Below are 15,492 nucleotides of genomic sequence, written 5' to 3'. Positions count from 1 at the left end.
GAATTTAATGGATGTATTCAGTTACCTATATCAGCACCAATCACATGGACTAATATCAGTCTCATGGAGGTGGGCTGGGCTGCAGTTTGGGGGCAATCGGAGAGGAGTTTCCTGTTTTATTTTTCCTATTGCCCTGGATCATTTCCAGTTTTTACCCCTCCCAGGTGATTATATAGCTCTGGATGGTTAAGGGTGAGTGCATGCATTGGGGCGTTTAAGATATTTGTAGCCCTTTTGGTTGAATGAACCATTCGAACTGCCTGTGATTTCTGTATGAGTTGTACATTTTTGTAAATGATATCTGCCTCTGTCTTCCTCCGTGTGTCCATTTCTATATCGTGTGTATGTCATTGTATTCACCCCCACCTTCCTTTTATATAAAATACGAAGCGGATGGAGAAACTCAGTGGGTGTGGGAGAGAGAGTCAGTGTTCAAATTTTGAGCCCAGTGTGTACTGTCCTTTAGAACTCATTCTTTTGTCTTTATCTTTCATTTCTGTGTCACGCTCTGTCCATCTCATACCATAGGTGACTGCAAGGTTTCTTGCCAGTTCCAGTCCTGGTGTCAAATACACTGTCACTATCTAGCAGAGATTGTAATGCGGGGTGACAACAACTTGCATTTATATAGCACTTTTATGACCAAAGAGACTCGTCAGGAGTGTTATCAAGGAAGATTTGACACTGGCCCACATGTGGAGAAATCAGGACAGGTGAGAAGAGCAGGAAGGCTGAAGAAGGGTCTAGGCCCGAAACATCAGCCTTCCTGCTCCTCTGATGCTGCTTGGCCTGCTGTGTTCATCCACCTCTACACCTTGTTATCTCAGATTCTCCAGCATCTGCAGTTCCTACTATCTCAGGACAGGTGAGCTAGGTTTTCAGGGGAATGCGAAAAGAGGAATGGTAGGGAAACTGGGAAAGGAAGGAAGGGGGTTACAGCAATAGCTGCCAATGGCCAGGGTGAAGAGACTGTGGTTGACTTTTCCACTAGCCCCACCAGGTTTGTCACTACATGGATCCCCAATGTGTCAGCAGCTTCCTGCATCCACTACCTCTTCTGTTCCTGTCATTCAGGTGCCTAGTAACGTTCAGCCCATCGAGTACAAAAGCCAGGAAATTAAAGGAACAAATTACTGCTAATAACTGGAACCTGTACTGAAAACAAAAATTGCTGGAGATCAGTGAATTAGGCAGCATCCATGGAGAGAGAGCAAGCTAACGTTTCAAGTCTAGATGACTCTTCATCAGAGCTGACGTGATGTAAATGCTGCCCCCTCCACACCTCACATCGGCTCTGATGAAAAGTCATTTAGACTCAAAATGTGAGCTTGCTCTCTCTCCATGGATGCTGCCTGACCTGCTGTGATCTCCAGCATTTTATTGTTTTCCACCAGGAAGTTAATTTCAGTATGAATTTGATCCCATTTGGAGTATTGTGCCCAATTTTGGGCACTACTTGGTTGGAAAGGCGGGTAATCTTTGCTGCATGGAAGGAAGAGATTTACTAAAATGGGTCCAGGCATGAGTTTCATTACAGTTACATAGACTGGAGAAACTGGGGTTGTTCTCCTTTGAATTAAAAGGCAATTGATAGAGGTGTTTAAAATCACAAACGCTCAAATAAGTAAAGAGAAACTGTTTCCTATGGTTGAAGGATTGATCCCCAAGGGTACAGATTTAAGGTAATTGACAAATTAACCAGATGCAAAATGGAATGCAATTTTTAGCATCGGGGAATTGTAGATTGCTTAGGATTCAAAACGCTGTGCCTGATAGAATTAACAGCAGCCTTCAAACTTCCTACAGACAAAGGGGGGTGGCCGTGGGTACCCGCATGGGCCCAAGCTATGCCTGCCTTGTTGTAGGTTACATGGAAAAATCCCTCTTCCGAAGTTACACTGGCCCTGTCGCCCACGTCTTCCTCCGTTACATCGATGACTGTATCGGCGCCGCCTCGTGCTCCTACGAGGAGCTCGAACAGTTTATCCACTTCACCAACACCTTCCACCCCAACCTTAAGTTCACCTGGACCATCTCTGATACCTCTCTCTCCTTCCTGGACCTCTCTGTTTCCATCTCTGGCAACCACCTGGAAACTGATATCCATTTCAAGCCCACCGACTCCCACAGCTACCTAGAATACACCTCCTCCCACCCACCTTCCTGCAAAAATGCCATCCCCTATTCCCAATTCCTTCGCCTCCGTCGCATCTGCTCCCAGGATGAGGCATTCCACTCCCAAAAATCCCAGATGTCCTCGTTTTTCAAGGACCGCAACTTCCCCCATCAGTGGTCGAGAACGCCCTCGACTGTGTCTCCCGCATTTCCCGCAACTCATCCCTCACACCCGCTCCCTGCAATAAGAACCAAAACAGAATCCCCCTTGTCCTCATGTACCACCCTACCAACCTCCGGATCCAACGCATCATCCTCCGACACTTCCGCCATCTGCAATCCAACCCCACCACCAAAGACATTTTTCCCACCCCACCCTTATCTGCTTTCCGGAGGGACCACTCTCTCCGGGACTCCCTTGTCCACTCCACACTCCCCTCCAGCCCCACCATCCCCGGCACTTTTCCCTGCAACCGCAGGAAGTGCTACACCTCCCCCCTCACCCCCATCCCAGGCCCCAAGAAGACCTTCCACATCAAACAGATGTTCACCTGTACATCTGCTAATGTGGAATACGGAAATCCGCTGTACCCGGTGTGGCTTCCTCTACATCGGGGAAACGAAGCGGAGGCTCGGGGACCGCTTTGCGGAACACCTATGCTCGGTTCGCAATAAACAACTGCACCTCCCAGTCGTGAACCACTTCAACACCCCTCCCATTCCTTAGACGACATGTCCATCCTGGGCCTCCTGCAGTGCCACAATGATGCCACCCGAAGGTTGCAGGAACAGCACCTCATATTTCGCTTGGGAACTCTGCAGCCCAATGGTATCAATGTGGACTTCACAAGCTTCAAAATCTCCCCTCCCCCTACCGCATCCCAAAACCAGCCCAGCTTGTCCCTGCCTCCCTAACGTCCTTCCTCCCACCTATCCCCTCCTCCCACCTCAAGCCCCACCCCCATCTCCTACCTACTAGCCTCATCCCACCCCCTTGACCTGTCCTTCCTCCCTGGACTGACCTATCCCCTCCCTACCTCCCCACCTACACTCACCTTTACTGGCTCCATTCCCACCTCTTTGACCTGTCTGTCTCCTCTCCACCTATCTTCTCCTTTATCCATCTTCTATCCGCCTCCCCCTCTCTCCCTATTTATTTCAGAATCCCCTTCCCCTCCCCTATTTCTGAAGAAGGGTCTAGGCCCGAAACGTCAGCTTTCCTGCTCCTCTGATGCTGCTTGGCCTGCTGTGTTCATCCAGCTCGACGCCTTGTTATCTCAGCCTTCAAAAGGGAACTGGTTAAATTACTGAAAGAAAAAATTATGCGAGGATATAGGGAAAGAGCAGGAGTGTGGAGCTAGCTGGATTGTTCTTCAAAAGAGCCAGTAGAGATATGATGGGCTGCTCGGTCTCCATCTGTGTTATGCTATTCAATGTTTTTAAAGCCATGCATGAGTCACCCAGCAACTAACAGGCTCAAATTTCTTACTTTAAAAGCAGTGTAGGAGCCAGGTCTTCCTCACTCATTATGTCTCTGGATGACCTCAGCCAATTATTTATGGTTGAAACTTCAGAGTGGAGGAGGAAATTTCTTTAGAATTTTTCAGGAAGGGCAAGTATGAAGCTTAGAGAAAATAAGTGTTTTTAATTTTCCAGCTACCTTGGTCGGAAACGAGTGAATCCCAAACAAGAGGAGGCTTCAGCTAATGTTCAGAATCTGGTGGTCGCTGGGTATTCCTACTGGACTCTGGCTTATGCCATTTCACAGCAGGGAGCCAAAAAATTGATCGACTCTGATCCGTTGAAAAAGATACTTCCTGTGGACGAGTTCCTGCCCATCATGTACGACAAGCACACAAAGTGAGTCCATTGCTATTCATATGCAACATGCAGGTCTGAATGAGACAATCTCTGTAACATAGCCACCAGTGTCTGTTTTCTTCTTATTCATTGGCAAAGTAATGCCTATCATTTAGGACACACCCAATACAGAAACAAAGGCGAGAAGCTATATATTGGGATGTAGAGGTGGAGTGGCAAGGGGCAAGGCCTTTTTTTCCTCCCTGGGTCTGGTGAGCAGAAAGAATTCCTGGTTTTTCAAAACCAACCTTTAAAATTGCAAGAGATAACAAGTGTAGAGCTGGATGAACACAGCAGGCCAAGCAGCATCATAGGAGCAGGAAGGCTGACGTTTCGGGCCTAGACCCTTCTTTAGAAATGGGGGAGGGGAAGGAGGTTCTGAAATAAATAGGGAGAGAGGGGGAGGCGGATAGAAGATGGATAGAGGAGAAGATAGGTGGAGAGGAGACAGACAGGTCAAAGAGGCGGGGATGGAGCCAGTAAAGGTGAGTGTAGGTGGGGAGTTAGGGAGGGGATAGGTCAGTCCAGGGAGGAAGGACAGGTCAAGGGGGCGGGATGAGGTTAGTAGGTAGGAAAAATGTGGTATCCACTGTACCCGTTGTGGCCTCCTCTACATTGGGGAAACCAAGCAGAGGCTTGGGGACCGCTTTGCAGAACACCTACGCTCGATTCGCAATAAACAACTGCAACTCCCCCTCCCATTCCTCAGACGACATGTCCATCCTGGGCCTCCTGCAGTGCCATAACGATGCCACCCGAAGGTTGCAGGAACAGCAACTCATATTCCGCTTGGGAACTCTGCAGCCCAATGGTATCAATGTGGATTTCACAAGCTTCAAAATCTCCCCTCCCCTTACCACTTCCTAAAACCAGCCCAGCTCGTCCCTGCCTCCCTAACCTGTTCTTCCTCCCACCTATCCCCTCTTTCCACCTCAAGCCGCACCCCCATTTCCTACCTACTAACCTCATCCTGCCCCCTTGACCTGTCCGTCCTCCCTGAACTGACCTATCTCCTCCCTAACTCCCCACCTACACTCACCTTTACTGGCTCCATCCCTGCCTCTTTGACCTGTCTGTTTCCTCTCCACCTATCTTCTCCTCTATCCATCTTCTATCTGCCTCCCCCTCTCTCCCTCTGAGGGTTGGTGTGGACTTGTTGGGCCGAAAGGCCTGTTTCCATACTGTAGAGATTCTATGATTCTAAACCGGCTAAAGTCTGTAACAGTTATAATTCATGATATTATCACTTTGGTTACATCTGAAATTTGCTATGATCAGTGGAGGAGTGGGACTATAAAGGCTCTGGTGCATCCCTCCAACCTCAATCATAATTATACAATGAGGAGTCTTGATTTAAACACTGTGACAATGCAATGAAGATCTTGTGTGGCAATGGGTAGCTTCTGCCCCTCTGAGACAGAAACTGTTGAGTTTGAGTCCTCCTCTGGGACTTTACAGCCACAGAAGGCACATTCTTAATGATATCAAACAGGTTAAATATCAATCTGAAAATCCTTCCATTATACCTGTGGCTGGGTGTGGTAGCAGGAGGGCTACATGGTAACTGCAGAGCAACAGCCTCCTTACATTAAAAGACTCCATGTGTAGGTTCCTGCCATAGGTTCCTCAGCAAGCAGACTTCTCACTTCAAGGTAAATCTGGGAGGGGAGAGAGAGAATGTAGCAGCAAGGAAAAATTGTATCATCTGATGTACAGTTGGTGCTCAAAGGATCAAGAAAAGGAAGTTCTGAGGAACAGTGATCTGAGTGGTATCAATAAAAGCAAGGGGCATGAAAAGAGGCAATCAACTCAGACTAGAAGTGAGAGAAAGTTTCCTTTGCAGACAATAAGTTTCCTCTTACTTCTATTACAGAAGTTGGAGACAGCTGCTAAAAGGGACTTTGAACAGAGACTAATTTTGTTCCTCAGTGCTGTTCTCTTTGCTATCCACTGATTATTACTCACAGGTTCTCTGGATTAACAGGCTTACATCCAAACACTGTATATAGCCAGAGTGAAATGTGTTGAACCCAAGGAGATGATGTTGAGTTTACTTAAAGCACAGGGCTGGTCTTACTTTTGAATTCTCAGCAATATGATAATGATCATCACTAGCACAACAGCCAACACTACAACCGCACCTTGAACAGAGAAAAATGTCCCAAAGGTATAAGCGGGAAGGGCAGGCTTAAGGGAGGTGGCAGAAGGAAGGAATTGAAGGGGTAGATTTTAAGGAGGCATTCAGAGCCTGGGGTAAATTCAGGAAGAGGGAGTCCCAGCGAGAATGAATGTATTATGGTGGTGGAAAGCTTTGCCGTTTTGCAGTGGAGGAAGACAGGGGTGCACAGCAGACCAGAGTGAGAGGACAATGTCTGGTGGAGTGGGGGAAGTGAGTTGGGAGACCAATTTGAAAGAAGTTATGAAGGTAATTCAGGTCAGGACCATGGAATGATTTTTAAGAGGTCAAAATGATGGAAAGTATAGCTTAAGGACTGGATCTTGTGTAAGCTGGAATGTAGATTGTCAGTAGATTAAGGAAGACCATATTTGGAGCTATGCAACAGAGTTTCACTGATAGCGGAGTGGCTGTTATCATGGAGCTGAAAATTGATGACATTGATGATGAACAGAAGTGTGAGCTTGAAAGCAAAACTCAAAACCAGAAAAAAAAATTGAGCTATGCATATTCGGATTCACCCTGAGCAGAATAAAATCTGGCTCCCATTAATGAGTTTGCAAATTAGTACCAAACTGTCTGGTAGATGTGTTGAGGAAAATTGTGGTCTGTTGGTTTCAGGCAGCTGTAGAGCTGAAAGTGGTGTTGGTGAGGCAACCCTAAAATGTTCAAGGCATTTTCACATGAGTGTACCATTTATAACACCTCAATACTGAAGCTGTCCATCCCTGCGTGCAACAAGACCTGGACTACACTCAGGCTTGAGCAGTTAAGTGGCAAGTTACAATAGTGCCACGCAAATACCGGGCAACAATCATTCCCAATGAGACTGAATCTAACCATCTTCCCTTGACATTCAACAGCATTTCCACCGCTGAATCCTCCACCAGCAGTACCCTGGGGGTTACCATTGACCGAAAGCTGAACTGGACCAGTCATACAAATACTGTGGCTACAAGAGCAGGTCAGAGGCTGGGAATCATGTGGCGAGTAACTCACCTCCTAACTCCCCAGAACCGTCCACAATCTATAAGCCACATGTCAGGAGTGTAATGGAATACATTTGTCCCTTTAAATGCCGAATGTGCTTTTCAAAAGTGGCGTGCTAAATAACCTAAACCTAAATCTCTTTCCCATAAGAAAGCATGTAAATAAGCGTGGGTTATGTTTCTGACTGGCTGCCATGAACCTAATTGGCCCAAAGATCATCTATCTATGGTAACTTAAATTCTTGCTAAGAATAATTCTACTATTAACTCTTATTAACTTAAACTCTTTCGACATAATTCCTGCTTCCAGTCTCCCAGTCACCAGTTCCATCCCTACTCACCACTAAGAGCTGGCTATTGGGAAGCAGTGAGGGTTTAGGAGATGGAAGTGATGAGCAGGAGGGAGAGGGGTAGAAGCTCTGCCTGGGAGGGGCACTTTGTTTTAAAATGTGACTGAGCATGAGCGGTAATCTTGTACAAACAGAAATGAACACGTCTCTATTCAGGGAATCTGTCTGATAAAAGCATTCTAAACACCACACTAATACAAAATCACACAACATGATTTAGATAGAGTTACTTGTACTGTCCATCTGTCTGGCTGAGTGCAGTTTCAATATTATCAAGCTTAACACTAAATAGGACAAAGCATCCCATCTATCCTTCCATCATTTGATACTCAATAACAGCAGTGTGTACCATCTACAAGGTGTGCTGCAGAAATTCACCGAGTCCTTAGATAGCACCTCCTGAACCCATGTCCTCTATCACACAGAAGGACAAGGGCAGCAGGTTCAGGCATGTTACCTGCATGTTCCCCTCCTAGCCACTGACCTATCCTGACCTGGAACCATATCACCGTTCCTTCACTGTTAATGGCTCCAAATCCTGGGACTTGTTCCCTAACAGCACTATGGGTGTACCCACCTCTATGAGTGTCATCATTTCAAGAAGGCAGTTCACCACCACCTTCTCGAGGGTAACAAGGTACAGGCAATAAATGCTGGTGCAGTCGGTGACACTGACATGCTGAGATCAATTTAAAATCAGTTGTGAACCACTTAGATCAGTAAGTGAAAGGGGATTATTGCTCCTGATAGAGTTTTTGGTTACAACATTTGGATATGTCAAGTTTCTTGAACAGTGATGATCAGGAATTTAAGAATGTAATGAATTTGTATGCACTTTGATGAGAGACATAAGGAGTTATAGAGGGTGGAGTGTTCAAACAGGGAGAAAGCAGCAGAGGAATTATGAGCTTAGTTCTGAAGAAGAACTATTCTGGACTCGAAACGTAAACTGTTTCTCTTTCCACAGATGCTGCCAGACTTGCTGAGTTTTCCAGAATTCTGTGTTTGTTTCAGATTTCCAGTCTCTGCAGTATTTTGCCTTTATGGTTGTAATTAACCTGGAGAGGAGAGAAACAGCAAGCTGTGACGTTGCACTGAACTTTGGGATTGGCCACTAGGACTGGAATGGTCCTGCTCTTGCTGTTTATTTCAGTACCTTAAATCTGTCAGCTGTTAAGTAACATAGCAGAAGGTCCGAAAGAAATGTAGGAGGAAAGGAATCTGGAGTAACCAGGCATCGTTACTAGCATTGAGCAGAATGTCTGGAAAATTGATGTCACTGTTAAACTTCTGCAATAAATTACAAGTTGTTGTTGAAGTGCAGGAATTCAACAGGGAAGGAAAATTCCTTTAGCCTTTGTGAGATAATCTTTTCTCTCTGAGGAAAGGAGGTCATCTGCTGGTCAAGTTGACTCAACTGTGGTTGAGATCACAGACTTACAGCAGGTAGCAGGTATGCCTGGGTCTGAAGAAATGTTGCCCAGTTGTGTGTGCTAAGACCATAAGAAATAGGCCATTTGGCCCCTAAAGCCTACTCCACTATTCAATAGGATTCTGTCTAATCCAACATTCCTCAAGTCCACAGCCTTTCTCTGTAACCTTTGATTCCCTGACTGATCAAGAATCTATCTATCTCAGCCTTAAATATACATAAGGAGTTTGCCCCAACAGCTCTCTGTGGCAAGGAATTCCAAAGGTTCACAATCATCTGAGAGAAGAAATTCCTCCTTACCTCAGTCTTAAATTGGTGCCCCTTTATTCTGAGACTACACCCTCTGGTGTTCTTATATATATATCAGTCATGTCTCATTGGGGGAGCACTGTTGCTTCTGAGTCACATGGTTGTGGGTTCAAGTCCACTTCTAGAGACGTGAACACATAATCCAGGCTGCAGGACTGAAGGAGGGTGGCACAAAAGGTGCCTGTCTTTCAGATGAAATGTTAAACTCCGGTCCTATCTGCCATTGCAGGTGAACGGAAGATCTGATGGCAGAATCTGTAAAAGTGCAGGGTAGTGTCCATAGCCAATGTTTATCCCTAAACTACCATCACTTTTTAAAAGAAAACCCAGATAATCTGGTCATGTTATCTCATTGCTGTGTTTTTTCCTACATACCATTCTAAAACCGCATTTTGATTTGTTCACACCAAATATAAATACAAGCATTTTGTCAAAGACATTGATCTTTAACAAGGCTGTTTCAGCTAGTAATCCTACTCCTGTTCAATGTGCTTTGTACCATGCAAATGTATTATTAATGATAGATTTTCAGTTGATTGTGTTACAACAACTTGTATTCATGTAGCGCCTTTAATAGAATATCCCAAGGTGTTTTACAGCCCAGAAGAACAGTAAAACTTGTGAATGACATACTGATTTTGTCTACCTTAAAATTGAGCTCAAGTCTATCCAATACATTCATTTCCAAATATTACTGACTTCTTCCGTCTGAGTAGGAAGAAGCTTCAACACTGAGCCGCCTTAAGGAAATATTAGTGCAATCAGCCAAAACTTGATCAAAGAGCTAAGCTTTTTGGAGTATCTTACATAAGGAAAGAAAGGCAGAGACCTTTAGGAGCGAAGTCCAGAGCTTACATCCTTGAAGGCCCAGCCATGAAAGATTGAGTGATTAAAATGGGGATTCTTCAGAGGCTAGAATTAGAGAAGCACAGATATCTCCGGGGGATGTACTGTTAATGTGAGGAGAAAAGGCACTTGTGTTTTTTTTTCTTTTATTCATTCATGGGATGAGGGCATCACTGGCTAGGCAGCATTTATTGTCCATCCCTAATTGTTAAGAGTCAACCACATTGCTGTGGGTCTGGAGTCACATGTAGGCCAGACCAGGTGAGGATGGCAGTTTCTGTCCCTAAAGGACATTAGTGAACCAGATGGGTTTTTCCCCAACAATTCATTCATGGGCATCAGTAGACTCTTAATTCTAGAAATTTATTGAATCGAATTCAAATTCTGCCATATGCCATGGCGGGATTCGAATCCAGGTCCCTAGAACATTTTCTGGGTCTCTGGATTAACGGTCCAGCGATAATACCACTAGGCCATCGCCTTCCCCTCTTACTCCAATGTTTGACTAATACCTGTGAAGAATGGGCCCTTTAAATACAGCAATTCCCACTTTAAAAGAAGCCCCGTAATGAAGGAAAGTTCTCTGTAAGTATGTTGATCGTGCCCTAATACCTTGTCTGAAAGCAGCAAAACCTGTTCAAACTTGCCAAAACAGCTACCTCATGGGATGTTCACGGATCAGTCTTGAAATAGTTTGTCTGTTATGATAGTCTGGCCATCTGCAGTTGGCTAGGAAGACTTTATTTGTCCTCAGGGAAGGCACAAGAGAGACAGATAATTGGCTGAGTGGCTTGGTCCATGCTCATAAAAACCTTTTGGCCCCGTGGGAAATTTTATGAATATTCCATATCTGTTGTTCCTGGAGCATGGGCAGTGGACGGATTGTTAAGCAGTTTCACCTGAAAATGATTTACCCACGGCTGTCTTGAAAGCAGGAAACTCATCTTGATTCTGAAGAAGGGCCACTGAATCCGAAACGTTTAACTCTCTGCTTTCTCTCTCCACCGATGTTGCAAGAACGGCTGTGTTTCTGTAGCAATTTCTGTTTTCGTTTTACATCTTAACACTTGTTTCACTTCATCATTACACCAAACAGTGCCCACTGAGTTGGCAGGGGCCAAAGCTGTACTTACAAAAATGTGCCTGTTGGATCAGGGTGTTGTACCTACTTAACCTGATGTTCACTTCTGCCAACTTTCATGCCATGCTCCCCATTAGAGTCATAGAGTCTTACAGCATGGAATCAGACCCCTCAGTCTAACTTGTCCATGTCGACCAAGTTTCCAAACTAAACTAGTCCTACTTGCCTGCTTTTGGTCCATATCCCTCTTTAACCTTTCCTATTCATGTACCTGTCCAAATGTCTTTTAAATGTTATAACTGTACCTCCATCTATCACTTCCTGTGGCAGTTCTTTCCACCTATGAACCACCCTCTGTTTGAAAATGTTGCCCTTCGGGTCCCTTTTAAATCTTTCTCCTCTCACCTTAAAAATATGCCCTCTAGTTTTGACTCCCCCACTCTAGGGAAAAGACCTTTGCTATTCACCTTATGTATACTCCTCATGATTTTATAAACCTCTATAAGTTCACTTCTCAACCTCCCAAGCTCCAGTGAAAATGGTCCCAGCCTCTCCCTATAATTCAAACCCTCCATTCCTGGCAACATCGTGGGAAATCTTTTCTGAACCCTCTCCATTTAAATAATATCCTTCCTATGGCCGGGGTGATCAGGACTGTACACAGTACTCCCAAAGTGGCCTCACCAACATCCCGTACAACCTCAATATAACATCCCAACTCCTGTACTCAAAGGTCTGAGTAATGAAGGTAGCGTTAAACACCACCGTAACCACCCTGTCTACCTGTGGCACAACCTTCAATGAATTATGTAGCTGAACCCCTAGGTGTTGTTCACAGCCTCCGGCATATCTGCCTGCTGTACTGTTGGAGTATTAGCTTGTCTTTCACCAAGCCCAGGAGTGCCTGTAGTGAAAGTCACTGCTGTTAGCCAGAGGGGATTTGAATTCATATCCCCAACATGTAAACCTATGGCCCTAGGGATTATTAGTCTAGCAACGTTGTCATTATGTCACTGCTGCCCTCTACGTCCACTTATCTGAAATCACAGAATTGTTACAGCACAAAAGTAGGCCATTTGGCTCATTTTGTGCATGCGCCAGTTCAATTACCTAATGCCAATCTCCTGCCCCTTAAATTTCTATCCAAATAATCATCCAGCGTCCGTTTCAGTGCCTCAATTGAACTGTTTTTTTCCCCCGAGGAGGATTAAAAAGAACTTATTAGTTGCTTAATTCCACCTGCTGAAGTGAAGTGGTTGCAAATGCAGTTTTTATGTTGTATTGGCTCAGGTTGGTGAGACTCCTGTCTAATACGGCTATATCAGAGAGTTCCACTCAATCATCTCGACAGCCTGAGTTGGCCCAATCTCCAGACAAATGATCACATCCAGACTTTGAATTTTCTCTTATTGAGTTTTTCTTGGCATGGAGCACAAATTACAGATTTCCTTCGAAAAAGAAAAGCTGCCCAGAAAATCAACCTTTTGAATTCTGAACAAGCCATCAACATGTTAGGAACGGCCAGGATGGCGGTAGATGCTCTGGTGAATGAGAAGTGCACAGCAATGGAGAAATTCTCCAGACCAGGCCTGTCTGCTCTTTCATCTGTGTTTGTAAGTTCTCTGTTTGGCCCAGAACTGTTTCCAACTCCTCAGGAATCAGTTGAGGAGCGTCTGCGATATTGGATGGATGCATAAAATTCCACGTCTCTTCCTATTGGGGTGTCTTGTCCAATACTGCTCATGTACAGATATCTGGCAAAGGCGACAGTAGCCTCTGGCCACGTCTGATGATGGGCAAGCAGCAAATCAAAGTCTTTGGGATGGGGTAGCTTCATGAGTTGCACTTTTTGCTGATGACTGCAGAGATGCCAAACCCATGAGGGACAGGGTCTGCCACTCATGAAGTGATAATCAGGTATCATTGTGTGTGGATATTTTTGGAGCTGGCGTCAGTTGGCACGCCTCTGTAGCTACTGATGATTATGGTGACACAGGCCGTCCCACGGCTGATATTACCACTGCTCCTCTATTGTCAACTAGTGGTTCCCTAGTTCCTGGGGTTTTCATGTCCTTCTGGAATTCTTGGAGCTGGACCTTTGGGCATCCAACTGGTCTCCTGGCGACAGTTAACTCACCATGAAGGAAATCCTTGGGTGTTCGCCTGTCTTCTGTTCTGTGAAGATGTCCCTGCGCTGTTGTGACTGAGCCATTCGTTTTCATGTCATGGAATTTCAAACCAATCCTACCGGATCTGTCACTCTATATAAAGTTGCTGTAAATTCTTCGGTGTGCTTTGCTGTCAACGTTTCTCCAATCAGAGATACTTCCAGCTCAAAGAGTTTGTTAACTCAAGTCCCACACAATGTCCCAACATCATCCACCTCAATTACCTGTCCATATTCCTTCTTAAAACATCCCTAATTTCCAGTGTGTACTTGTAATGGCAAATTGTATCAACTTTTGTTGCTCTAATTCCATCCATTAAACTGTTGGAGTGGGGGCATGGAGTCTGCTTCATTATTCAATGTGGTCATCACTGATCTGATAATCCCCAATTCCATGTTCCTGCTTTTTCCCATAATCTTTGATTCCCTCACTAATTAAAAATCTATTTCAGCCTTTAATATTCTTAATGACCCAGGCAGAACAGTTCTGTACAATAAAGAATTCCACTGATGCTCTGATCCTCTGAAAGAGGAAATTCCTGTTCATTACTATTCAGACAGGGTGACTCCTTACTTGGAGATTATGCCCTCTGGTCCTAGATTCTCCCACAGGGGAAATAACATTTCCACATCTATCCTGTCAAGTCCATAAGAGTCTTGTGTCAACGGTATCCTAATTTATGTTTCCCAGCTCCATCATTTTTACTGCACAGAACTCTTAACAAATATTCGATGTTTGGACACGTTATCCCCCAGTCTGCATAAATGCCACGTTTGACTCTGAACACTAGCTAGCAATGCACCAGATTGAGCAAGAGACCGTGAAAAATGGCCGCTTGAGTGAGATACTAGAGCGAGACCCCCTATGGAAGCAGATTGACTACCCCACACCAAACATGGACCTCTCCTGAAGGTATTGAGTTGAGTGGAACTTTTGGTAGCCTCCTCTTCACAGGAGGCAGTGGCTCAAGACTCAATCAAAGAAAAATATTAGGAACAAAAACAGAAGTCACTGAAAAAGCTCAGAGTTCTGAGGAAGGGTTACCCGAAATGTTAACTCTGATTTTTTTCTTCATAGATGCTGCCAGACCTGCTGGGCTTTTCCAGCAACTTCTGTTTTTGTTCCTGATTTACAGCATCTGCAGTCCTTTTAGTTTTTATTAAAGAAAAATATTAATTCTGCTTCACTCTCCGCACATTGGCTGAGTTTCTCCAGCATTTACTGTGTTAGCTCAGGTCTCCGCTTCTTCTTTTCAAACAAGTTCCTGTTTGTTTGGATGTTCTGCTTGGATCAGTTTGTTTCCGAGCATTTTGGGGGGAGAGAATTGCCAACTTGTTGAGTGCAATCAAACATTTGTCCTTCCATGTGATTCAGAATGATGCCGGTCAGGTGATGGGACCCAATCTTGAGCCAGGCAAAACAGCCCAAAAGTCCTGCGTACCCTCAACAGCGGTGACTGTGGCACAAAGTCAGAGCTTGAGACACAAAACAGTGTTTCCAGCCCTAAAAACTGCACAACTTCAAAACACGACGACTTCAAGTGGGCAACAAACATTGAATCTTTACAGGAATGCCTTGTCCCACTCCACAACTTAAGCACAAATAAATCAAAATCAATGCTGACATTCCAATGCAGTACTGAGGGGGTGCTCCACTGTCAGAGGTGCTGCCTTCCTGCATAGATGTGAAACCAAGATCCAGTCTGCCTGTTTATGTGGCTGTAAAAGGAATCATAACATTATCTCAAAGGAAAACAATGCACGTATTCTTGATAGCCTGGCCAATATTTACTCCTGAATCAACACCCCTGAAGCAGTTTCTGTTCAATAGATTTGTTCATGGGATGTGGTGTTGTTGATTAAGCCAGCCCTAATTGCCCTGGAGAAGGTGGTAGTTAGCAGCTTTCTTGAACCACTGGTGTATAGGGACACCCACAATGCAGTTCGTTATCATGTTTGTTGTTTATGGGAGCTTGCTGTGCACAAGTTGGCTGCACGTGTCCTACCTTCCTGTAGCAACTGCATTTCAAAAGTCTTACATTGGCTGTGATGCACTTTAAGATGCCTGATGGTCATGAAGGACATATAATGCAAGTCTTTTGTCAACCTTGTGAGAGGTGAAACAGCTGTGTTCATCTTTGTGATATAGTTCCATTGCAAGATAGAC

At 44.9% G+C, this 15,492-nt stretch overlaps 1 protein-coding gene across 1 annotated transcript in view; it reads left to right on the top strand.

Annotated features, from left to right (window-relative positions):
* Positions 1-15,492, top strand: part of LOC109921428 (procollagen galactosyltransferase 2-like) — a 106,546-nt gene that overhangs the window by 80,910 nt on the left and 10,144 nt on the right. Inside the window, exon 12 of the mRNA XM_048613392.1 lies at positions 3,772-3,975. Coding sequence (XP_048469349.1) covers positions 3,772-3,975 — 204 coding nt within the window. The remainder of the gene's footprint in view (positions 1-3,771; positions 3,976-15,492) is intronic.

This window comes from Rhincodon typus, chromosome 28 (genome assembly GCF_021869965.1).
Source record: "Rhincodon typus isolate 14 chromosome 28, sRhiTyp1.1, whole genome shotgun sequence".
NCBI lineage: Eukaryota > Metazoa > Chordata > Chondrichthyes > Orectolobiformes > Rhincodontidae > Rhincodon > Rhincodon typus.
The sequence above is the reverse complement of the archived record's forward strand: the minus strand, read 5'-3'. Positions and strand labels throughout refer to the sequence as shown.